Raw genomic sequence first — 27,599 nt, forward strand, 5'->3', positions numbered from 1 at the left:
TCTAGAATAAGATCTTTCTCTTAAACCTATTAATTAACTATACCCATTACACAGTATTTTTGAGCAGCCACATTAAAAAAGTGATATTAATGTGGGCTACCAGCTGTGGCCATAGTCTTTTTTGTTGTTATTATAATAGACTATTTTTTAGGGTAATTTTAGATTGACAGCAAAATTGAGCCATTTTTTATACTGAGCAGACATCATGGGGGTATTTGTTAAAAGGAATCTGTTTCTACTGTCAATTTCAGTGTATATGCAAAATGTATTTTGCAATTACATTTGCTTTTTTTATAATTGTTCTTTTTTAAAGTGTTAGCATTTGTACTGAATATGTGTAATTTCATTACAAAAGAGTTTACTAAGTAATTAAGTGAAGGGAAATAGCAGTGAGTTTTTCTGGTGCAATAATTGAGAAGCAGCAATTTTGGACCTTTTTCGTGTCCTGTGAATAGGAGCATGAATGTGTGTCTTATGGTTTGTTATTCTGTTTTTACTGCTCAGGGAATTGAGAACTTTTATTTATGTGTTTCATGTTTTGGCAGCTTCAAACAGGACAAGAATTTTTAGGTCTATTGAAAAAGCTGTGACAGGAGTGTTACGTATACACATGACAAAGACATATGTAAATTATTGGAGCTTAAAGGAGACATTAGTTTTCTTGGAAAGTGTTGATATGCTTCTCTTTATTGTTATTTAAAGTAACTTCCATTCTACTTGACGCATCAATTATTACTGAATCAGAACTACTTCTAAATTCCAAAGTATAATGTGTGTAATATGGTTAACATGTACCTGCTGGGGAAAAGCATAGGAACTCTACAACAGTAAATTTCTTACTTTAAAATAAAAATTCACCATGCCTCATTTTTCTCCACTGTTAAAACTGGCTAGTATTTCAACTATGACTTTTTACTCTTGGGAGGAAGGGTAGGGATTGTCTTATCTTGGCCTACTGTAAAAAGAATCTAAGGGGACAGCCCCATGGTGTAGTAGTTAAGTTCGGTGCACTCCACTTCTGCCACCCAGGTTCTCAGGTTTGGATCCCTGGCACGGACCTATAGTACTTGTCAGCCATGCTGTGGCAGCAACATACATATAAGATAGAGGAAGACTGGCACTGATATTACTCAGGGCGAATCTTCCTCAGCAGAAACAAAAAAAAGAATCCAAGACCACAAAGGTTGAACTTTAAATTTTAATAGAATTACTTGTTTCCTATTAGCATTATGAAAATTTTGGTATATCTTGCACTTTCAGAAAGTTCTCTTGACAGTTAATATAATTGAATTGCATATTGATATCGTTTAAATGAAGAAAAAATCTTACGGTTTTTGTGTTTTAGTACACTTCCATCATCTAGGGCCTAGATGATGCTAGTTAATTATGTGGCTTTCGTGTGCACTGGTAATATTTTAGGATTGTATTTGCTTTAGTTTTGGGGGAGGAAGTGTCTGATATCTTTTTTAAACTATAAACATTCACAAAGTAGAGAGAATGGTATAATGAATCCACATCTATCCACCTCCTGCTCTCACTAATTTAATCTAATGGCCAGTCTCGCTTTATTTACACACTTCCCTCCTGACCCCCCAGTGATTTTGAAAGAAATCCCAGACATCATGTAACTTCATTGAGAAATACTTCAATGTGTATCTCTAAAAGAGAGTCAAATTATTTGTATTCCCTGTGAGTACTAGTTGGCTTTGTTGTGGAGAGGAAGTTTAAGAGTTTGGAAACAGGCCTGCCGTTGCCTTTTATTCTAGTTACTTTGCATTTAGGAAGAACAAGAGTTTATACTCCTTGGGTATTTTATTATTACAGTGACCCTCAAAGGATTTGAAATGTTGACTTTGTAAATAACGTCTAAGAACACATTATGAACATGTGTGAAGTTACGTGGACAGTCCTCGTTTCAGAGCTAACCTGCGATTTGATTTGCCATTTTTTCATGGCTCCTCCTTCCACAAAATTTATGTTTATTTAAATACTGAGAAACAGCATATAACACTTAGTTCTAGATGAAATTCTGTAAGTCTCCATGTGTGTCAAAGAAACAGAAAGCAGAGAGAAAAAATAATGCATATGAGGCTGAGAGAAAGAGAAAGGGCAGAGCAGGGTAAACACCACAGCGCAGGTGCCACATGTGGAGGTGTGAGCTCCCTCACTCTCACCCAACCTCCTCTCTGGGTCTTGACTTTTATTTCTCTCTCCTCAGTTCCCCCTTGGGTTTATATCGTTTTCTTCTTTGGCATTTACTTAACTTGGCCTGTGACATTTCTGGTCAGGAAGATTGCTGATTCCTCCCTTAGAGGTTTTATTATATGGGGGTCGTGAGATAAAATTTTAAAAAATGAAATATTTCAGGACTAATTTGTTGTGCCTTACTTGCTTTTATCCAACTTTTAAAAAATGTTTGTTTAAACTAATTCAAATAGTTGGGTACCTACTATGGGCTAGATTGAACTTTTCTATACTCTGTGGATGAATTATACAATGTATGAAACATTTGTTTTATACAGACATTTAGGTTTACTTAGATGCTCTTATTGAAAAATTATGTAATAATTTTTCCTTTTTCTGTGTGTTCCCTTTTGCTGCCCATTTATTGGATGAAACTGATTCTATTCAAATGGGACTGCAGTTCACAAGATTCCTTTGCAACTCACCTTTGGAGGTAAGAGTTTACTCACTGACCTTAACATTAGAATTGCTAAGTTAACATCACTATTGGTATCTTTTGTGAGGCATTTATTTGATAATTTAAGAGTGATCATTTTGTTGTGACATATACATTCTTCAATAATAGTAGTGAGTTGAATGCAGACCTTTTTTTTGTTAAGAATTCTTGTAAGTTAGAGAGCTATACACCTTCATAACAGGTCATTGCCTCTTTTTAAGTACATTTCTTTTTTAATCGGTAGAGTGAAATCAGTCTTTCATTTTGAAGAGCCTTCTTGTATCTCCATTACTCTCATAACTGTTTAGCATCAGCCTTGTTCTCTATAAACTGCCCTGGTGTATGAAAAGAGCTAGAGAAGTCATAGGCGGAGGCTGTCATCAAGAAAGTTTCATTTGGTGCAAGAGATCGTTTTAAAATCGGTGGATTGATTAGGGAAAACCGAAGGACTTACCTTTACTGAGCTTCTTTGATAACAAAGGCACTACTGTAGGTGCTTCGTTCACTTTCTCATTTCACCTTCATAGCGGTTCTGCAGTACAGAACTGGGAATCCAGGGATAAAACTGTGAGATAAAGAAAAAATGTTAGGTATTCAGAGAAGCAGATATCATTGTGAGCCGCTGTTGATGCGGAACCACTTGTAGAAGATGGGCAGGACTTTGAGAAAGGAGTAGGAAAGGGGAAGCCGCGGAGTGTGTGGAGACAATGGGACCTGGGTTCCAGATCACATCTTCACTTATTAGCCACTTAACGCTGGGCAAATCACCAATTTCCTTGAGCCTCAGTTTTCTTTTTTTTTTTTTCTCTGCTTTTTATCCCCAAATTCCCCCCCCCCAATACATAGCTGAATATTTTAGTTGTGGGTCCTCCTTGTTGTGGCATGTGGGATGCTACCTCATCATGGCCTAATAAGTTGTGCGATGTCCGCGCCCAGGATCTGAACCCCGGGCCGCCGAAGCGGAGCGCGCAAACTTAACCACTCGGCCACGGGGCCAGCCCCCAGCCTCAGTTTTCTTATCTTTAAAATGCAAGTAATTCCTACCTCTCAAATGAGGCAGTGGACATGGGAACAGTAGATAAAGTGCTATTCAAATCTTAGTAATATTTTGTACTTAGGCTATACTTCAGCCGCACACAGTAAGACTGTTCCCGCCCTTTTGGTTGTCCTTCCTTTTGTCTCTGTTGTTTACCTCACTAATTTATATTCTCGTTCCTGTTCCCACCATGTTCAAATCATATCCCTCTTGAGGTTGAGCCTAGATACTATGTCCTCCGCGAGGCCCTCTCTGACCTGTCCACATGGAGGCAGTTGCTTCTTTTTCTGCTCCTATAACATTGTGTTCATGCTGTTAGGGAAACTATCATTGTTATGTAGTATAGCCCAGCCTGGAACAGCGAATACTCCTCATGGCCAGTTGGCCAGGTTAAATGATTGTCAGGGGAAACTGACCAGACCAGAGAGGCTAGTACCATGAAGGCTTGGTTACATTTTTTAACTATCCAGGATCAAGGCGGAAACAGAGCTATATTGTAGAAAGATTCTGGGCTTTGAAATGAGAGAGGCTTGGGTGGCCCATGAGCAAGTCTTTATAATAATCTAAAAATGGAGATAAGAATACTTACTTACAGGAGTATTACAATGAAATGAGTAATATGTGGCAAACACTGAACACAATGACTGTCACACAGAATTTTAAATAAAGTTTAGTGTAAAAACAATAAAAAACCAAGTCATAGAAACTTGAAGAAATATAAATTATATAACCAACTCTTTAGCTGATGAAGCAATTCTGGAGCATAGAAGAATGGGAAGTATCACAAGGAAAGGATGGGAAATTAGATTTGATTTTGTAAAAAATCCTGAATTTGTTCATGAAAACACGTATAGTTAGAAGGCAATTTTGGGAAAGTGTGATAAAAAGGTTATTATACTTAATATAATGATCTCCTAGAATCAATTTAAAAATGTACTATTTTCTTTTACATAATATTTGGTGGATTTCATCATAGTTGATGAGATGAAATACAAATGGTGTAATAAATGTTTTAAAAGTTTAACCTTCTAAGTAATCAAAGAAATGCAGTTTAAGACAGTAGTGATACACAGTTTTTTAGCTATCAAGATATCTTTTTTTTAAGTGAATGCTTGGGAAGATGTGATGAGATCAGATGTTTTTAAACTTCATCCTTTTCAGAAATCAGTTTGGTCATGTGTATTAAAGACCTTATATAAATTCATACCTTGTAGTTGAGTAATTCTAGTCTAAGGATCACTGCCAGAGAAATAATCAAAGATGGGAACAAAACTTGCATAAATATGTTTGTTACTGCACAAAGGGCACGATCTACTCGCCACGGGACAAAAGCCAATCGTAAAGAGACAATATAGTGGCAGAGAAAGGGCATTTTATTACAGCTTGCTAGCAAGAGGGAGGATGGCCGACTAATGTCTAAAAGAACCATCTTCAGGGGGGCACAGAATCTTGAAGCAGTTATATAAGCCTGTGGGTTACAGGGGAGGGGGTTAGGAATGTTGACCCTCTGGTGTTACAGACTGGGAGTTGCCATACCAGGTCTTTCACTTGTCACTGATGATGGCTATCAGCATACACTCTGTTTGGGAGGGTCATCACATTCCTAAGGAACTCGGTGAAGTTATCATCTTATCGCAGCTGGGAGGTATATGCCCTAGCCGGGGCGGGTGGGGGGGTGTCATAAAATCTACAGAACAGGTGGATCTCCTGGAGGGTGCAAATCTAGCTGGGTTAGTTAGTCAGAGGTCATTCAAAGTTACGACATGGTATCTTTTCTACAATATGGCTTCCCTATGTCAACCTTGTGTTGAACCGGTTGCATGTTTACTATAGCATTCTTATTAATGGCAAAAAATTTATAAATAACCTAATGTCCAACAATAGGAAAAGGTCAAATAAGTCATGGTACACCAGCCATGATAGAACACCCTATGGCCGTTAAAATGGGGATCATGCGTATATGTTCATGAGTACATATTGATGAACGGTAGCAGTGTGAAATACTTTTGCTATATTAAGAGAGAAAAGCAGGATGCAAAATTAAACATGCAGATCTCAATTTGTAAAGAATTTGAGCTTACAGAAATTAGTTAGGAAGGAGATACACAAAATGTTAACATTAACGACAAATTGTTAAATTGTTTAACCCCTTGCTCTTCCATGAAGGAGCCACAATGGGGAGAAGAGGTACCTTGGTAGTTTTTTGGTGATGGCTCTTGTAGTCAGTGTTTGAATAGGATGTACATCAGGGAAATCTCTGATTGATGTGGAAACAGAGTCTAGTCTTGAAAAAAAAAAAAAAGACTGGCAGGAGCCTAGATGAAGAGATAATGTTGATAATATTTAAGGCTGGACTCTCCTTTCAGCAAGAGCTTAGAGGATTAAACAGGAGTAAGTGTGCTGAGCAGAAGGCAGTTAGATTGGCCGTGGTTTACCTGCAAAGGGGTAAATATGGCGGCTGGAGTTTGATGTCCGCTTCACTGTAGCAATTATCAATTTGAAGATGCTACTAAACAATGGCAAAGATGCTTTTAAATAGACCTCACTGATAGACTTCTCTCAAATGTAAGCTCAGTGAGGGAAGATCCTGTTTTTACTGCTTCCTTGTGTTTCCATTCTTAGTATAGTAAGTAGTACGTAGGAGGCACCGAATAAATATTTGTTGAATGAATGAATGAACAAACAAATGAATCAGCTAGGTGAGGCTGATGCTGAGTGTGGTAGGCTTTTATTCCTAATTTAGCAGGACTCAGCTAAAAGCACACAGGTCTAAAATTTATGTTTCCCTGTGGTTAACTGTCTGTCTTCCCAGCTAGACTGTAGCTACTTAAGATCAGGAGCTTTGTCTTTTTCATTTTTGGATGCTCTCAGATGTAGCCAGGACTTGGAGTGTACCAACCATATACCTAGAGTTGTACCAAACAAATATGTATTTTTTAAATTACATCTTGCTACTCTGGTTGAATTGGGAATTGGTGTGTGGAAGGTTTACTCTTTGGGGAAGAACAGAAGGGAAAGTCTCATGATCAAAGTTTAGTGATAGTTTTGTCATTTTCTGTGTGATATGCTTTCTCCACTTAATGATCTGGAGTTGTATTTTTCCTGGGCTAAGCTGATGTTTTTCTGCTGGGCTTGTTGACATGAAGAGGGAAAAATCACAATTAAAGATGACCAATATGCTTTGCTTTTCTTGAAATATTTGGGAAATATTTTGAGGAACTTCTATTGATATTTTTCTAGCCCAGAATTTCCTGAGGGCGGTCACCTGATGGTGTGGTTAGTGGCTGCTACTCCTAAATCTCCAGCAGCACTGAGCCCATTTCAGTTCCTTTGCCACTGCACAGAGCCTGAGATCCGGAGCAAAGCCAAGGCAGGAGAATGCTGGGAGTCTCGAAATGTTTGATGTTGCCATTAAACTTATGTTTTAGCTGGAGAAGGAAGATTACAAATATGGTAAATACCCAAACACCTTCCCTAATTTTGAATAAAAGAAACATAATTTGGTAGAGACAATAAAATACCCGAGACTAGCAGTTGGAAATGAAGGAGACGTTAAATTTCACTTTATCCACAAAACTACTGTGAGTGAACCATGTCCCTTTGTTGTAAGTCCTAAACAGTTAACTGCCACATGAATCTAACAAAATTGTCAGGTTATAGTAGTTACATCAGTAATTTGATCTGCTGTCATTTGAATGGAGCCATGTGTGGAGAGTCAGTTACTTCCCTCTGTGGGGCTGACCCTTTTACATTCCTGTAAGCTGAAGACTAATAGAGCTCATTAAGCTTTATGGGAAAAGAGCTTTTATCACCTCGTCAAGTCAGGCAACATATTTTCACTATGTTCCTTATTTCGTGTGGCTCTGTAGCTGCCGATGTGCACTCCCCTGCTAGGTTTACATCAGACCTCTCCCTTACAGACATTTTTATTGACATTTCTAAGTCTCAGTTACATTTGGTGTGGCACCATCTACAGATGTCTTCAATTAAATGTAGGTAAATAAAAGGGATTACATATCAGAGGCTAAAAGATTCTTGAAATTCTCTTCTGAGTCAAACTTTGCCAGCCAGTCCAGTAGGGTGCAATCTCATCATCATTTTGGAGGTGGGAGCTGCAGGAGACGCATTTGTAAGAAAAGTTAAGCCATGTGGGCATGTAGGTTACTTTGGTTTCTCTTCAGGTATATCCTTCTATTTCATTTCAGATCAATTAAAATCTGCATTAACAGTTGTCATAATAACTTATCAAGAAGTTAGCACCTGTAGTGTCTGTAGGTACTATGCTAAGCTCTTTGCTTACATTATTTTAATTCTCACAGAATATCCATAAGGTAAATATTCCCAATTTTTTTATGAAGAAAATTGAGCTTAGAGAGGTGGATTTGTTGAGCTCAGTATTATAGCTACTGGTATGTGACCATAATATGCTGTAGGATTCTTACCTTACTTGAAGTGATAATATTATTTGAAGGAAGGCAGTGATAAGTTTGAGACGTCTTTTGTAAACCCAGAGTGTAGTTGCTCAACCTTGGCACTATTGACATTTTGGGTCAGTTAAATCTTTTTTGTGTGTGCTATCCTGTGCATTGTGTGATGGTTAGCAACATCTCTGGCCCTTACCTGATAGATGCAAGTGGCACCCTCCCCCTTGAGTTCAAACAAAATGTCTCCAGACGTTGCCAAATATTCAGAGGGGGTAAAAAGGCTTCCTGTTGAAAACTACTGCCTGAGAGCAGCCTTAAAATAAAAGAAGAAAGAGATAGAGTTAATAATCCAATAGTGAAGACAGTAGCAATGGTAACATATTTTCAGTCCCACAAAAGGTGGGCAAAAGAAGGAAAGGTGAACAAAGAACAAGTGAGACAAATAGAAAAGAAATAGCCAGATGGTCCACTTAAATCTAATCATATTGATTATTACATCAAATATAAATGATCTAAAGCAAAACTCTGCTGTTTGGAAATGTTCTACATCTGCACTGTCCAAAACACATATAAACAATTGTCGTACATAGCTACTGAGCTCTTTAGGAACTGAATTATTTTTTTAATTTTGGTTAACTTATGTAGCCACGTGTGGCCAGTGGCTATCCTATTGGATGGTATAGGTCCAAACACTCCAATTAAAAGACACAGATTGTCAGACTAGATAAAAGAAAAAAAGCAAGATCCACCTTAAATATGAAAATATGGATAGGTTAAAAGTAAAAGGCCAGAGTAAGACATACCATGTAAATATTAATCAGAAGAAAGTTTGGGTGGATGTATTCATATCTAGCAAAATAGACCAGGCAAAGAGTATTACTGGAACGAGAGACATTTCATAATGATAAAATAGTTATAGGAATAAATTAATATAATTATTAATTATAATAGGAATATAATATAATATAATTTTATGTGTCCTCATAGGAAGACACAGTAATCCGAAATGTGATACACTTACAAATAGAGCCTCAAAATACATGAAGCGAAAACTAATGGAACTGAAAGGAGAAATAGTCAAATTCACAGTTATAGTTGGAGACTTTAGGACTACTTTCTCAATGATTAATAGAAAAATTAGGTGAAATATAGTTTTGAACAATACTATCACACAATTTTACTTAGTTGACATCTATTGAACACTATACCCAATGACCCAAAATACGTATTTTTTTCAAGCACACCAAGACAGATCATATGCTGTACAAAAGGACTGAAGTCATCTCTGCTCCAAACGGAATTAAATTTGCATCAATAACAAAAAGAACTCTTACAACTCAGTAGTAATAAGACAACCTGGATAAAAAAATGGATAAAAGACCTGAAATTATATATTTCACCGGAGAAGACATACAAATGGCTAATAAGCATATGAAAAGATGTTCACCATCAGTAAGGGAAATGTGAATTAAAACCAAAATGAGATACCACCATAAACCCACTAGAATGTCTGTAATCAAAAGACAATACCAAGGGTTGGCGAGATGTGGAGAAATGGGAACCCTCATACTTTGCTGGTGGAAATATAAAATGGTATAGCCACAGGTTGGCAGTTCCTCAAAATATTAAAGATAGAATTACTGTATGGCTGAGAAATTCCACTTTTAAGAATATACCCAAGCAAAATGAAAACATACGTCCAAAGACTTGTATGTGAATGCTCATAGTAGCATTATTCATCATGGCCAAAAGCTGGAAACAATTCAAATGTCCATAAACTGGTGAATGGATAAGCAAAATGTAGTATTTCCATACTATGTAATACTATTCAGCAATAAGAAGGAACAAACTATGATACGTGCTGCCCGTGGATGAACCTTAAAGACGTTATGCTAGGTCAGCAAAGCCAGACACAGAAGACTACATGTTGTGTGTTTCCATTTGTATGCATTATCCAGAAAGGAAATTTATAGAGTCAGAGAGCAGATCAGTCTTTGCCTGGGATAAGAGGCAGGAGTAGAGAACTGACTGCAGATGGGCTTGTGGGAATTTTTGGGGTGATAGAAGTGTTCCCAAATTAGATTGTGGTGATGGTTTCACAATTCTATAAATTGTTAAAAATCACAGAATCCTACACTTACTTTAATTTCCCCAAATACTGTAGAAAAGATCTGACTCAGCTTGACATCTTGCTTCTCTACTACATCCCTAGTTGTGATATAGGTATTTGCAGAGTCTAACTGTTCACCAAGATAATATTGTGTATTGAAATAGGTGTATTTTAATTAATATTCAAATAGTAACTTTAGATAATACTCAATATTAATGTTAGCCATTAGGATTTTTTGCTAGCTTGTAAAACAATCTTTCCAAGGTTTTTTGGGGAGTTAGGAACTTCTTGCTTTTCTCTTGAAGCTGTGCGATAGCCTGGAATAAAATGTGTTTGGTAGTGTGTTTGTGTGTGTGTGTGTTTGTGTGTGCCCTGGATTTCAAGCTGAGGTAGCAGGAATGGGGAGCTACCGTAGTCGCTGGCTTTATAGCCACTGGTACCATTCAGTTTGCTGTCAGGAAAAAAAAAAAAGGACCATAAGAACTTAACCATCTCATCTCTTCAGTCTGTTGGCATATGAAATATCCTTGCCTGGGTGGCTCTCAGAGATCAAGATAGCTCCAATGGCCAGAATTTGGAAGAGAGAATGGCTGTTACTGAAACTGAGTCTTTTTTCTTTTTTTTTGCAGTAACATTGGTTTATAATATTATATAAAATCAGGTGTACATCATTATATTTTGATTTCTGTGTAGATTACATCATGGTCACCACCCAAAGACTAATTACAATCCATCACCATACCCTTGTGCCTCATCACCCCTTTCCCCCTTGTTCCTCCCTTTTTCCCCTCTGGTAACCACCAGTCCAATGTCTGTCTCTCTGTGATTGTTTGTTGTTGTTTTTATCTTCTATTTTGAGTAAGATCATACAGTATTTGACTTTCACCCTCTGACTTATTTCACTTAGCATAATACCCACAAGGTGCATCCATGTTGTCACAAATGGCCAGATTTCATAATTTCTTATGGCTGAGTAGTATTCCATTGTGTATAAATACCACATCTTCTTTATCCATTCGTCCCTTCATGGGCACCTATGTTGCTTCCAAGTCTTGGCTATTGTACATAATGCTGCAGTGAACATAGGGGTGCATATGTCTTTATGCATTCGTGTTTTCATATTCTTTGGATAAATACCCAGAAGTGGAAGAGCTGGATTGTATGGTTAATTCTATTCTTAATTGTTTTGAGGAATTTCCATACTGTTTTCCATAGGACTGCACCAGTTTGCACTCCCACCAGCAGCGTATGAGAGTTCCCTTCTCTCCATATCCTCTCCAACATTTGTTGTTTCCTGTGTTCTTAATTATAGCCATTCTGACGGGTGTGACGTGACATCTCATTATAGTTTTGATTTACATTTCCCTGATAGTTAATGATATTGAACATCTTTTCATTGGCCATCTGTATATCTTCTTTGGAGAAATGTCTATTCAGATCTTTTGCCCATTTTTTGTTTGTTAGTTTTTTTGTTCTTGAGATGTTGTTCTTTACATATTTTGGATATTAACCCCTTATTAGATATATGGCTTGCAAATATCTTCTCTCAGTTGTTAGATTGTCTTCTCATTTTGTTGATGGTTTCCTTTGCTGTACAGAAGCTTTTTAGTTTGATGGAGTCCCATTTGTTTATTTTTTCTTTTGTTTCCCTTGCCTGGTCAGACATGGTACTTAAAAATATGCTACTAAGACTGATGTCAAAGAGCATACTGCCTATGTTTTCTTTTAGAAGTTTCGAGGTTTCAGGTTTTACATTCAAATCTTTAATCCATTTTGAGTTAATTTTTGTGTATGGTGTAAGATAATGGTCTGCTTTCATTCTTTTTCATGTGGCTGTCCAGTTTTCCCAGCACCATTTATTAAAGAGACTTTCCTTTCTCCACTGTATGTTCTTGGCCCCCTTGTCAAAAATTAGCTGTCCATAGATGTGTGGGTTTATTTCTGGGCTCTCAGTTCTGTTCCATCAATCTTTGTGTCTGTTTTTGTGCCAGTACTGTGCTGTTTTGCTTACCTTTGTTTTGTAGTATATTTTGAAATCAAAGAGTGTGGTACCTCCAGCTTTATTCTTTTTCCTCAGGATTCCATTGGATATTCAGGGTCTTTTCTTGTTCCATATAAATTTTAGGATTCCTTGTTCTATTTATTTTTCTTGGAACCCTGGTAGGGATTACATTGAATCTAGATTGCTTTAGGAAGTATAGACATTTTAGCTATGTTAATTGTTCCAATCCAAGAGCATGGAATATCTTTCCATTTCTTTATGTCTTCTTCAGTTTCTTTAAACAGTGTTTTATAGTCTTCAGTGTACAGTCTTTCACCTCTTTGGTTAAATTTATTCTTAGGTATTTTATTCTTTTTGCTGCAATTGTAAATGGGATGATATTCTTAATTTCTCTTTCTGCTACTTCATTGTTAGTGTATAGAAATGCAACTGATTTTTGTATGTTGATTTTGTATCCTGCAACTTTACCGTATTCATTTATTATTTTTAAAAGTTTTTTGGTGGATTGTTTAGGATTTTATATAGGATTTATATATGTTAGGATTTATATAGATGACATATAAAATCATGTCGTCTGCAAATAGTGACAGTTTTACTTTTTCCTTTCCAATTTGGGTCTCTTTTATTTCTTTTACTTCCCTGATTGCTCTGGCTAGGACTTCCAGTACTGTGTTAAATATGAGTGGTGAGAATGGGCATCCTTGTCTGGTTACTGTTCTAAGAGGGATAGCTTTCAGTTTTTCTCCTTTGAGAATGATATTAGCTGTGGGTTGGTCATATATGGCCTTTATTATGTTGAGGTACCTTCCTTCTATACCCATTTTTATTCATAGTTATTATCATAAATGGATGCTCCATCTTGTCAGATGCTTTCTCTGCATCTATAGAGATGATCAGGTGATTTTTAGTCTTCATTTTGTTAATGTGGTGTATCACATTGATTGATTTGCAGATATTGAACCATCCCTGAATCCCTGGAGCAAGTACCATTTGATCGTGGTGTATCATCTTTTTAATGTATTGTTGTGTTCAGTTTGCTAGTATTTTGTTGAAGATTTTTGCATCGACGTTCATCAGTGATATCGGTCTGTAGTTTTCTTTTCTGTGTTGTCCTTGTCTGATTTTGGTATCGGGTAATGTTGGCTTTGTAGAATGAATTAGGAAGCTTCTCCTCTTCAGTTTTTTGGAAGAGTTTGAAAAGGATAGGTATTAAGTTTTCTTTGAATGTTTGGTAGAATTCACCAGGGAAGCCATCTGGTCCTGGACTGTTATTTTTTGGGAGGGTTTTGATTACTGTTTCGATCTCCTTACAGGTAATTGGTCTATTCAAATTCTCTGTTTCTTCTTGATTCAGTTTTAGAAGGTTATATGAGTCTAAGAATTTATCCATTTCTTCTAGATTGTCCAATTTGTTGGTGTATGGCTTTTTGTAGTATTCTCTTATAATCTTTTGTATTTCTGAGGTATCTGTTGTAATTTCTGCTCTTTCATTTCTGATTTTATTTATTTGAGACTTCTCTCTTTTTTCTTGGTGAGTCTGGCTAATGGTTTGTCAATTTTGTTTATCTTTTCAAAGAACCAGCTCTTGGTTTCATTGATTTTTTTTCTATTGTTTTTTAGTCTCTATTTCATTTATTTCTGCTCTGACTTGTATTATTTTCTTCCTTCTACTGATTTTCTTTTTCCACTTCCTTTAGGTGCACTGTTAGATTGTTTAATTGAGATTTTTTTGTTTATTGAGGTAGGCCTGTATTGCTATAAACCTCTTAGAACCACTTTTTCTGTATGCCATAAATTTTGAGGTGTTGTATTTTCATTTTCACTTGTCTCCAGGTATTTTTTGATTTCTCCTTTGATTTCTTCCTTGATCCAGTCATTGTTCAGTAGCATTTTTTTTTAATCTCCACATATTTTTGGCTTTTCCAATTTTCTTCCTGCAGTTGATTTTTAGTTTCATACTGTTGTGGTCAGAAAAGATGCTTGGTATTATTTCCGTCTCCTTAAATTTATTAAGACTTGTTTGGTGGCCTAACGTGTGATCTGTCCTGGAGAATGTTCCATGTTCATTTGAAAAGACTGTGTATTCTGCGGTTTTTGGATGGAATGTTCTGTATATATCTACTAAGTCCATCTGGTCTAATGTGTCATTTAAGGCCAGTGTTTCCTTATTGATCTTCTCTTTGGATGATCTGTCCATTGGTGTAAGTGGAATTTTAAAGTCCCCTCCTATTATTGTGTTGCTGTCTATTTATCCTGTTATGTCTGTTAATAATTGCTTTGTATATTTAGATGCTTCTATGTTGGGTGCATAGATATTTATAATCCTACAAGCATAGATATAACAATCCTCTTGGATTGTTCCCTTTATCATTATGTAGTGTCCTTCTTTGTCTCTTGTTACAGTTTTTGTTTTAAAGTCTGTTTTGTCTGATATAAGTATTGCTACTGCAGTTTTGCGTCATTTCCATTTGCTTGGAGTATCTTCTTCCATCCCTTCACTTTCAGTTTGTGAGTGTCTTTAGGTCTGAAGTGTGTCTCTTGTATGCAGCATGTACATGGGTCTTGTTTTTTTAATCCAAGCAGCCACCCTATGCCTTTTGATTGGAGTATTTATTCCATTGACATTTAAAGTAGTTACTGATAAGAATGTACTTATTGCCATTTTGTTACTTTTTTCTGGATGTTTTAGTAGTTCTTCTTTGTCCCTTTCTTCTTCTCTTGCTCTCTTCCCTTGTGCTTGATGACTTTCTTTCTTTTGTATTATGTTTGGGTTCCTTTCTCTGAATTTTTTGTGTATTTATTATAGGTTTCTTGTTTGTGATTACTATGAGGTTCATATATAATAGCCTATGTGTATAGAAATCTGTATTAAATTGATGGTCTCTTTAGTCTGACCTCTTGCTAAAAGCTCTGCTCTTTTGCTCCCCTTCTCTGACATTTTATGTTTTGGTTTTTTGTAATATTGGTACCTGAACTAACATCTGTTGCCAATCTTCTTTTTTCTCCTTCTTCTTCTCTCCAATCCCTCCAGTACATAGTTGTATATTCTAGTATTAGGTCCTTCTGGTTGTGCTATGTAGGCTGCCACTTCAGCATGGCTTGATGAGCATGCCATGTCTGCACCCAGGATCCGAACTGCTGATACCCTGGGCTGCCAAAGCAGAGTGCGCAAACTTAACCACTGGGCCATGGGGCTGGCTCCACATTTTATGTTTTTGATATCAAAACTAACCTCTTTTTTGTGTGTGTCTGTATCTGTTACCCTCTTATCATGAAGAGATCATTTTAGTACTTTTGTCTTTTGACTTTGTTGTTAGCTTCATATGTGGTTGATCTGCTTCCTTTAATGTATACTTGCTTTTACCAGTGATTATTGTTGCCATCTTGACACCACCCTCCAAAACTGGGTCTCATAGAAATAAAGGGGACTTGCAGAGGTAGCAGTAGAGGGGTGAGGTGGGCAGAAGGTTGTGTTGCTAAACTTGGGAAGGGAGTCCAAACAACTTTACTGAACAAGGAGAACACTGAGAATCAAGTCCCAAGAGCTGGCCTGAATTGGAGTGCTGTGAGAGAAGGTCAGAAGAGGTTGAGCTGGTGAGTTGGGGGAGGCTTTTACCTGTTCTCTGGTATAATACCTGGGAGGACCAGATATGTTTAAAGGGCCAGAACAGACAGGTAAGTAAAGGGGGGCTATATCCCCTCAGAGAATGGTTGTCAGTCTGTTATTGGTACTGAGTAATCAGAATTGGAAAGCTAGACAGTGGCTTGACCCATTGAGCAAAAGTTGGAATAGGTTGCTGTTCTTCTAGTTATGTGGTTTGGGAAACAGTCATGTTGTTTTCAGGCTGAGCCCCATACTGTGGAGTCACAGGTTGAGTAGGCAAGGTATTGTTGGCCAGGGGCACCAGTTAGAATCTGGAGCCAAATCTCCCAGATCATTGGGATTGTCATTTGATTGTTCTCCCCTCCATTTGGGTCTCAGGGTTCTTCGGCAGTTCTGGCAGGGGTGGGGCTGCCGACAAACAAGCAGTTTAACTGAAGACATTATTCCTTGCCCTCAATTCAGTTCAATAATACTTGAATGTCTTTTATATGGTTGTCAGGATGGTATTTCCTGGGCTCATAGAGGCACTCAGTAAATCTTGGTTGAGTTGATGAATCAACTTACTTCCAATTAATTTCTGAATATCATATAATAGTTGAGCCCATGTAAGTTGAAACCTTATGTTTCATAGTGAAATTATATCAACTGGAAGTCTTTTCCTGGAAACATTTCATATGATATTAAAACTGATTGGAAATAAAAGAAAGCACACTAGAACAGAAAACCAAACATTAAATAGAACAATGCCATAAATTTCCTTGCTAAAAAGTGTTTTGCATGGGGTTGGGTTAGCTTAGGCATCTTAAAATCTAAGTCCATTCAAGGTATCTTTTTGTCAAGTTAGTCCTCCTTTAGGAAGTAGTTGTATTCAGCATTACTCCAAGGATCTTTCATCTGTGTTCGAAATTAGGGTCATCTGCCTCGACAGTCCTCATTACCCATTAGATGTGCATGAATGCTTCAGAAAATGTTTGAATGGTAAATCCTGGGGTGGATTAGTTTCCATGGGGATGTCAGTCTTGTTTGATGTTGGCAGTCACTGAGTTCTAAATAAAAATATCAGTTTGGGTTGTCGCTGTGGGATGTTTTTCCCCTCATAAGAAAGACTGGGAAAGTAGGAGTCTTAAATTGAACTGACATTAGGTAAGGGTTCACATTAGGACAGTCATTCTTCATTCTCAGGTGTTTGTTGCAGTGCAATAAATGCTGACTGCTTGGTAGGAGTTTTGGGATTCTGTTACTTTTCCTTATGAGCTTCTAGATAATGCCTCACTAACAGTTTTGTTGGATAACTAGGATTTAAAATATGGGGAAGCATCAAAGTAAAGTAAACATTAACATCTAATTGACAGGTTAACATTTTAATTCTTATCTATTCTGTAGTAAAAATGCAGAAATAAATTCCTTTCTTACTCTAATCACACTTAGTAAAAACATTTACTATAAATCTTTCCTCAATTACCTAGGCTTTGTAAAGTTCAAAGTTTTATCATTACTGTGCTTCTAGTTTTAAGTTGTAAATGTTAGGGTAAACTTTTTAGCTTTCTTTGAATCATTTCAGTTTCTAAGAAATTTGTTGACTTATGTTAACGCAAATTTTAAAATTATGTAAGAATGTTAGAAATTATGTTTAAGCCAACACAAAACATAATAATATAAAAAAATGTTTGTCAGTTGCTCAACTTTACTAATCATTAGGGAAATGCTTATCAAAACCATAAGCAATTATCACCTTCATATCCATTAGGATGGCTGTTATCAACAAAACAAAACAATAAATGTTGTCATGGATGTAGAGAAATTGGAAGCCTTGTGTATTGCTGTCAGGCATGTAAAATGATACAGCCTCTATGGAAAACAGTGTGATAGTTCCTCAAAAAAATTAAAAATAGAATTACCATATGATCCAGCAGTTCCCCTCTTCTGGGTATACACACAAAGGAATTGAAGGTAGGGACTCAAACAGATATTGTACACCAGTGTTCATAGAAGCATTAGTCACAATGGCCGAAGTGTAGAAGCAACCCAGGTGTCCATGGACGGGTGAACGGATAAACAAAATGTGGTATATACATACGATGGAATATTATTCAGCTGTAAAAAGGAAGGAAACTGACACATGCTACAGCATGGTTGAACCTTGAGGACATTATGCTAAGTGAAATAAACCAGTCATGAAAGGGCAAATACTGTGTGATTCCACTTATCTGAAGTACCTAGTGCTGTCAGATTCGTGGAGATGGAAAGTAATGTTGCTTGGACTAGAGTGGCTCGAGGAAGGAAATAATGGAGAGTTATTATTTAACAGATACAAAGTTGCAGTATGAGGTGATGAAAACGTTCTGGGGATGGAGAGTGGTGATGGTTGCACAACTATGTAAATGTACTTAATGCTGCTGAGTTGATTACTCAGCAGTGGTTAAAGTGGTAAATTTTGTGTTATGTATAGTTTACCATGATGTAAAAAATATTTTAAAATGATGTCAGAATGATAATTCAATTTGGTTGAACACAAATTTACATTTTTCAAAATCTTAAGCGTTATGTAGAAATAATGTAAACTTTTTGATTAGTTAAACCAATGAGTAGTTTTGAAAGTTTAAACTATTCTCTTCTTTAGGAAACATATACTATTTTTAAAATCCCTTCATGTATTATACTTAATACTAGAGAAAAGACATGACTTTTTTCCTTTCTTAAATCAAAATTATTAAACCAGTTTGATTTATCTTTAAAATATTTCTAAGCTAGCTATTTCTGTAAGGAGTTTATTTTCTGTGAATTTTTGAGAATATTTGATTTATATAAATGCTTACTTATCTCTAAGTCAAATTTACAGAGCCCCTCTAATTAAGAGATGTAATAGTGTGATTTATTAATACCCTCTGGAGGCAGGAAAATATTTCACATAACAATGAGAGGTAAAGAACTTTTCTGAATTATAGATTCACAAACATGTATCGAGCTCTTGACTTCGGTTCTACAACTTCAGCTACACATTAGACGTAAACACAGAAACTCATTGCTTCGGATCTCAAAGAGCTATTCTCCTTAATTGATGGAATTCACAAAAAAAAACCAGACCAAAAAAACCTAACAAACCAGATTCTCTGTCTTCTCTCATCCAGCAGATAAAGCTCTCCATCATCTATCCAAAGAGACCATAAACCAAATCCAACCATTGCTGCCTCTGATGGGGATAACTAACTGGTTTTAAGAGAACCAGAAACAAAAACAAAGCACAAACTTAGTAGGGAGGGAGAAAAAGACAGAGAAATAGAGCAAAGTGAGAGCTGTGTTGCCACGCGAGACCCTCTTTTAGAATCAAGAAAAGACATGCTAGGCTTGACAGACTGTGAGGGCACTTCTAAGTTACTTAGCTCCGTTGAGTGAGTTCACTTGAGCTTCTTGGTGGATTACCTCAAAAACCGTTAAACTATAATTTTCAAAAAGGTAAAATCATGACTTTCATGCAAATAATGCTTGAACACATGTCATATCTTATTTGATACATTAATTGATGCATGAACCAGTAAGACATTAAAACTAGTGCAAGGAGCATTGAGAAAATATGGAGATATATCTATATCATAATCTATATATTTATTGATATCTATGTATATATATTGGGGGGTGTGTGTGTGTATATATATGCGTGCGGCTTAGTAAAAGGTTGAGATGAGATAGCTAAGTTAGATAAAAACAACTGGTTATTGTCTTACAGGGCATTAAACTATAACCATTTGGGTTATTTATTCCACTGGACAGAAATCTCTCAATTAACCTCAGCCCCAACCAAATTGTAAAATAACCCAGTCAATAGAAAATCAAGCCGAGAACTGCACTGAAAGAACACCCAATAATTATTTGTCCTTCGTCAAATTTCAGATACCTCCTATTTTATTTAGTACTTACTAGTAATTCTTCAACCTTGGTTTTTAAAACTCTACTTTGATTAAACATTAATGCATGTTTATTTAAAAATATGGGAAATAGAGAAAAGAATAAGAAAAAAATCACTTGTAAACTCTCTACTGACAATATTAGATGTTTTTCCCCATCTTTACAGGTTTATATGTATGTGTACATATCTCTATGTATACAGAGAGAAATTTTTCGTATGGTTGGGGGTCATACATCCCATTTTATGTTGTTTATTTTTACTTAACTTGGAGAAATGTTTATGTTATTAAAAAGTCTTGGTAAGAATAGTTTTTTAATTACTACATAATAGTTCCTCATTTGAATGTACTGTAATTAGCTTATTTTATTTCACAATTTTGTATAATTTGTTTTTTCTTACTAATTTTGCAAGTGAGTAGAAGTTGTCATGCTGTTGATGTCATGGCCTTATTTAATATGAGCTGATTAAAATTTTTAAGTCAGACACTACTGACTTAAAATTTTTATTGAGATTCTCAGCAGAAAGTGAGGCAGATGGTATAGTTTGTTCCTCTCTAATGACTAGACAATCTTCATCGACTCAGTGATCCTGATGAAATTGAGGCATTTCGATGCTTACCCAGCATAGAGTACGGTATAGCAACTTGAGAGAATTGTGTGAATAGGAACATTGAACGAATTCTTCCTTATCTTCAGGCTATAAAAATTGTCATTTATATTAGGTAGTAAAGTTAACATATGTATTTTCTGCGAGCAGAGAAAATGTTGCTTAAAATAGAATAACAGAAATTATTGTTACTTTTACATGTACTGTTTTTTTCTTTTATTAGGATTATTTAAACTTAATTGTCTTTGGATTGAAATATAGGTGGTAATTGGAAATAATCACATAGAAAAACCTGCATAGACTAATAATTTTGGTGCAGTCTTGTTACAGAGTTAACATTATTTAATTTGTAAATATATATAACTAAGTTAATTGAATGTTTTGAAGGCTGCGATCAATAAATTTGGCCCCTGTAGTATAAAATGGGCTATAAAATGCATGATATCAAATCAGAGTACTCACAATTTTTGTTACTATTAGAATAAGCAAAGAAAAAAGTAACCTTGAAATGTAAAATATCTCTTGTTGGTGGAGATTATAGTGAATATTGGTAGCTAAACCCATCAGGTAATGTTCCCAGCCTAGTTCAAGGTTATAGTTGTCTTTTCAGGAGGGGAGTTTCGCAGGAGAACAAGGACTCTTTGAGTAGCAGACCTTGTGGTAAGAACCATTCTCTCACCACCGGAAGAGTTGCCCTGCTGTCGTCTCAGTGAACAGAAGTGCATGGTTACGCAGATGTTCTTTTTGTGGACATTTAGAGGATTCTGATTAGAGCAAAATGGAATGTTCTTTGGGTGGAACTACATGTCCAACCACTTATTTCCTCAGAATTGGCCCTTTAAGTATTGTAATTTCATATACTGTGGACATTAACTGTAAACAGGGTTGGTGTCTTTTTCTGGGTAGATTGTCATTATATCTACCATGCAGTATAGCAGTGGAGCAGAAAGTGTGATAATCTGATGGCCATCTTTGGTGTACTGATTGTCTGCCAGAAAATTAGGAATTGGTTGCATTAGATTTTTAAATCACTATACAAAACTATGTGATATGTTAACCATGGGTATTGCTGTTTGCATTTTCCATATTAAATTTGTTTTCTTTTTCTTAATTATAGACTATATTATTTCAAATTTTCAAGTTTAGTTTTTGAGGTGTTTTTTTTTTAAGAAATCATGTAGAATTTGATGCAGAGTGGGTTTAGCACACCTTTGGGGTTCAGTTTTTAAAATGAATCTGAACTTTAGTGCAGTGTTTCATGAAACTGTTAATAAAAGGCAAAAGAGTTGCAGCAATAAGTTATTTTAAAACAATGCAGACTTTAATCAGGTGCTTAAAATGATTGCCTTTGGGGGGCTCCATAAACTTGTTTAAAAAAAATTCAGCACACCAGTTGTCTACTAGTAGATTTTTGTGTGAACAAGTGATTTGAGAGGGAGACTTTTGGATGCGTTGGAAGGGAGGAGAACACAGCTTCTGCTCTCTCCAGGCCCCTGAAGATGTCCCCTGTTGCTGTCTTTGAACCCCTGTTTAGGTCCCCCAAGTGCCACCCCTGGTGCCTGGGATATGACTCCCTCTTTATCTCTTGCTTTGAGTCTTAACAATGTTTGTTTTAAGCATAACTGAGGTACGTGGGGGCAGGTGGGTCAGAAGACAGGTGTACTTTATCAGAGTAAATATACACGCATTTTGGGAGCAGTTTGGCTGGAAGCCTAAATTGGCCTATTAATATCAATGTCGTTCTATATAGTGCCTTTGGTATTGTACTGCATAGCTCATTAATCACAGAAGCCATGCCATCCTTTCCCAACATTTAAGACGTTTTTTTCCTTTTGTATGCCTGGCAGTGAGCTTTATTATATTTTTCCTGTTATCAGCTAAATCCTTGAAATTGAGGAACTTCTGAAGAATAACTTTACTTATTAATTGTTTCACATATCCAAAACTGCAAACTGCAGGCATGAGAAAGATAAACTATTAAATATTGCTAATCACATCACTGACTTATTTATGAGGAAATTAAACATAGCTACTGTTAAAGTAACTTTGCTATTCAGTGAGCCACTGATGTAATTTCATAGACATAAAATGAAAATCAAAAGCAAAAACAAACCCAAATTTGCCCACAGTCTGCAAGGTGCTTTTGTTTGTACATTGTCGTTTGTTTCTCACAACTACCTTCGAAGGTGAGTAGTAGTATGATTCCTGCTTGAAAAATGCAGAAATTGATTCTTTTAAAAGAGGTTAAATTATTGTCTTGCTAAGGTAAAATAGTGAGAAAGTGTACAGTGGAGTTAGAGCGCGAATCCAGATGCTTTGATTCTGAATTCTGGACTCAAGTCTTTATAACCTGCTCGCTTTCTGTGGCAGTGTGCGGTTTATAGACTCTTCCTCTAACTATATTTTAAAAATATGTCTGTGTGAGTGGTTCTCAAATGTGTGGTCCTACAACCCCTGGTGGTCTCTGAGGCCTTTTCTCGGGGTCCTCAAGGTAAAAATTATTTTATTAGCCTTTTTCACTCTCATTCTCTTATGAGTGTATGGGGATGTCTTCCAGAGGCTGCATACTGGCAACAAATTAAATGCAGAGGCAAATATGAAAATTCACGTGTCCTCTGTTAAGCCAGATGTTCAAGAGATTTGCAAAAATATAAAACAGTGCCATTTTTCTCACTAGATCTTTTTGGGGCTTGGAAAATACAGTTTTTTTTTAACAAAGTATATTAACGTGTAATGGGTTTGTTTTTATTTTTAAGTGAATTACCAAATACATATTGTTAAAAGTCTCAGCTTTAATATCTAATACAATAAATATGTACAGATACAGTTGAATAAGCAGAACCTCTTTGGGGTCCTCAATAACTTTTTTAAGCATAAGGGGATTTTAAGACCAAGAAGTTGATTTACACTGTGCCGCTGATTTACACTGTGTCGTTGAGGCAGCACCTCTGTTACTTTCTCTTTCCCAAATAGTGTATTTTCCTGCATAATCTGTAATTATATCACCTTCTGTGTTTGTAAGTGACAGTTGAAGAGTGTTAGCGATTAAAAGGCCTTAACTAAATAAGAAGTTTAAGAAATGCAACAATCCCAAGTATTGAAGTAGGATTCTCAAGGCAGTAAGCAGAGAATAGTCAGTGACTTGAGGCCTCTGTAATACTGTGGGACTGAGCCTTTTGGAGAATTAAGATGCGGCCCTTTTTGACTTAGTGGAGGTGAGGGTGACAAATCTATGTAAGCTGATAGTTAATACATAAATTTGCAATAAAGATACTTTCTGGTTGCTGTTCATTTACGCATTTGTAATCAATGGGTATCCAAATAATAGCGTATTGAGGCATTTAGTATGATAAAATTCAATGAGTCTGCGTTTCAGGGATGTTACTGAACGACTGGGGGAGCCATACCGAGAGTTCGGTTGACTTCTGATTTCACAGATTTAATTATTGTTCTTTCTGTTTTTTTCTCCTATGCTGTGTCCCTCAAACTCCTGTGTTCTTTCTATGTTTTAAAGTGTTAAATAATTTGAATTAAGGGATTGTGTTTGAGGGAACGAAATTCTGTTATGGCAGTTTTGTGTCAGGTGGAAGGATAGACCTGATTTAACAAATGCGTGTGTGTATATAGACAAAAATCGGGGACGTTAGTTAAATCAGTTCAGGTTATGTTATTGGAAACATGTAGGCACTGAATTTTTTCCATCCAGCTGCACGGAGGGCCAAGAGAATCAATCTCTCAGGTTCACCTCCAGTCTGTTTTCCACAGCTGCTGGGTACCTGTTGAAAACCTGGAAAGTATTGATTGACCTCCTAACCAAATTGAGGACAACAGATCATTATTAAACAGTAGTGCTGAGACAACCAGATGTACTTTTAGGAAAATAGCTTCTTATCTGCGTTTACTTGGATCATCTTCCGTTTTTGAAATCTGTTTTTTAAAATTAGATCAGTGAGGGCCCCACTAGGGAGAAAAGGAAATCTTTCATATTTTAATTGTCAGAAAACATGTTGGAAAGAAAAGGAGTACAGCAAGGCAAGTTTTAAGAAAACTTTTTTTAAAAAACATGCATTGAAATACTTTGTTTTTCATGTTACTATGTTTACTGACTTGGATATGCTAGAGATATTCAAAAAATGAGTTTTAAAAAATGTATTTGGCTAGCTGATTTTCTTACATTACCATAAAACTAGCATTGAGCTGGGGGCTAGGAGGGGAGTTTGTGAGTCGTTTATAACCTCATGGTTTTATGATCATTGTGTTGCATCATTGACTCCTGGATTTCAGGTTTCCTCATCTGTGATGTGATGGGTGTCAGAATAGTTATGTGGCTTGTTCTTTCCTAAGTAATTATAAGCCAGCCCATATCTATATAAAGTGTGTTGTGGAAGGGGAAGACCCCCAACTTTTACATGAATTGAGAGTTGGAATAATGCCTGTGGTAGGACAAATTGGTCATGAGTGGACTCACAGGAGAACAAACCAATGAAGTAAATAGAATTAGGTTATTGAATGGGAGGTCCAGGGAATGAGAGAAATGATGAAAATTGGAAACTGAGAAGGTAATTGGAGTTTGAAAAAATATTTCAAGCTGGCACAACAAGTAGGACTGATTTATATTTAGAGTTAACAGAATATATTGGTTATTTATAGAGAATATACTTTTTGAGTTCATACTTATTATGTCCTTGATAAATACATTTTTGAATGAATGACTACGCACGTTAGATTTAATGAATCCCAGAATGACACACTAAACTGAAATCATGGAAGAATTTAGATTCATTTAAAAGTCATCCAATTAAGTTTTGACTTGGAGGTTTTCTGGCATTTGACAGGCTCCCCACCATACCTATCACAAACTGACAGCTTTTCTCTGTCTGTGTCACTGCAGGGGTTGCTCTCTTGCATGATTGTTTTTAAAGACAGGGAGCTTCATTCTTATGAGCTTCAGGGCTTACACTTAAAAAATGGATTTCAGAAAATTCAGTAATGTATAAGAATTTGTTTATTTCTTATAACATATTTGGAGCATTTCCGTTTCTCAGACAGGTGATTAGGCTTCAAGTCTATTAGCAATTTAGAGTATTGGTATCAACTCAGATGTAGTTATGACAGGTTAATATCCTTTTCTTTTTCCTTTTGGTTAATGCTTCTGTTTATCTGTTCTACTCTTCAAACTAGATCTGTTTCTAGAAAAATAGTAATGACTTTTTAAAGAGCAATCCTATATGTGACAGTGAATGCTAAAACCATGATGTGACAGAATTTATTATTATGGTTGGTGGAAGCTCTTAAAAGTTTAAAGATGTATTTATTGCCCAAACAACATTTTAACTACAGCAGTAGAAGTTTTAGAAGTCACCGATACTGCTAGTGCCTTACTAAATCCTCTCTTATTTGTTGTTATTGACCTTGACCACCTTTTTTACCCCTTTACCCCTCTCCATACTGCACTCTTAGGAAAGAAGTCACTGTCTGCAGCCCATACTTAAGTAGTAGGAAGTTAGGCTTTCCTACTCTTAGGACATCTACATAAACTTTTTGGAATTCTTCTGCATCGGAGATTTGTCTCTTCCTTATTTGTTTACTCAATCATTTATATCAGGACGGACTCCCAGATATTTATTTTATACTTTGGGTTATAATCCAGTACTGCTTTATTTTGTTGCTCAAATTGTTCCAGCTTTGGTCATGGGGAGCTCTTTCAGTTGACTCTTATGCCCCTTTGATGTACCTCTATCAGTGTGGGTTTTGTTTTTGTTTTTGCTTTTCAAGTACTTCCTTACTTTTGACTCTATAAGATGCTCTAGGCTCATCTTGTACATTTCCTGCCTTAGTCTTAGAATCAGCCATTTCTCCAAGGAGCCCTTGTTCCTTTTATTGCGGAATGATATTAGAAACCAAGATCTGGGTGCTAGATGAGCTTAGTGCTAATGGGATGTCATTCCTTTTAGTCTCCTCATCTGACAGAGCAAAGAAATATATGTATGTATACTAACCCTTGTATTGTATGAACATATCTATGATTATATACATACCTATAAATATTTCTATATGTAACCATTTTACTCATGTCTCCAACTCTAATCTGTTACCACATGGATCATTCTAGCCTGGTCTCCTTGCTTATCTGTGAATTTCCACTCCAACCGTGAGCAATCTTTTTTTACCATCCGTCATCCATTTACTTAATTGTTCAATTCCAGTATACATGTGTATCAGTATCTGAATTGTAGCCCATAGTCCTCGTGGGAAGCAACTTCATCAGGTAGGATGCAATGCTTATGTGCAGATTTCCTTTCGCCTTCATGGCCATAGATGCCAAAAGTTACTTAAGTCAACAACGTTCCCTCCCCAACCTCCTTCAGTGAGATTGTTTCGTACATTTGTAAGAGATTCTCTTGTCGTCATCTGCATTCCTTCCTGGGATCCTTTAATCTAAATGATTTTCTTTTATTTTGAATACATTAAAGTTTACTCTTTGTGTTGTAAAGTTCTGTGAGTTTTGACAAATGCATAATGTCGCATATCCGGTACTACAGTGTTATATAGAATAGTTTCACCCTGAAAGTCTGCTCTGCTTCCTCTGTTCATCCCTCCCCAGACCCCTCAAATTCTTGGCAACCACTGATCTTTTTACTGTCTCAATAGTTTTGCCTTTTACAGAATGTAATTGGAAGCATACAGTACGTAGCATTTTCAGACTGGTTTCTTTTATTTAACAGTATGCATTTAAGGTTTCTCCATTTTGTGTGAGGTTTGATAGCTTATTTCTTTTTATTGATGAATAATTTTCTATTGTATGGATGCATCACGGTTTATCACCTATTGAAGAATATCTTGGTTGCTTCCATTTTGGAGCAATTATGAATGGAACTATTATAAACATTTGCATGCAGGCCTTTTGGTTTTTGTGACCTAAGTTTTCAAACTAACTGCATAAATACCTAGGAGCGTGATTGCTGATTTGTATGGTAGGACTGTTTAGCTTTGTAAAAAAAAACCTCCCAAACTGTCCTCCACAGTTTCTATACCATTTTACATTCCTATCGTCAATGAAGGAGAGTTCCTGTTGCTCTGCATCCTCACCAGCATTTGGTATTCAGGTTTTTGGATTTCAGCCATTGTGATAGTTGTACAGTACTCTTCATTGTTTTTTAATTTCCATTTCCTAACAGCAAACGATGTTGAGTGTCTTTTCATATACTTATTTGCCATCTCTGCATCATCATT

The 27,599-nt window shown here is 36.2% G+C and overlaps 1 protein-coding gene across 6 annotated transcripts in view; it reads left to right on the forward strand.

Moving 5' to 3' along the window:
- The window catches only part of ATE1 (arginyltransferase 1), a 169,199-nt gene that overhangs the window by 47,485 nt on the left and 94,115 nt on the right, over positions 1–27,599 (forward strand). For all 6 annotated transcript variants that reach the window (XM_044749574.2, XM_070481996.1, XM_044749582.2 and 3 more), the window contains one exon: positions 2,645–2,677. In XM_044749574.2, coding sequence (XP_044605509.2) covers positions 2,645–2,677 — 33 coding nt within the window. The remainder of the gene's footprint in view (positions 1–2,644; positions 2,678–27,599) is intronic.

This window comes from Equus asinus, chromosome 2 (genome assembly GCF_041296235.1).
Source record: "Equus asinus isolate D_3611 breed Donkey chromosome 2, EquAss-T2T_v2, whole genome shotgun sequence".
Lineage (NCBI taxonomy): Eukaryota > Metazoa > Chordata > Mammalia > Perissodactyla > Equidae > Equus > Equus asinus.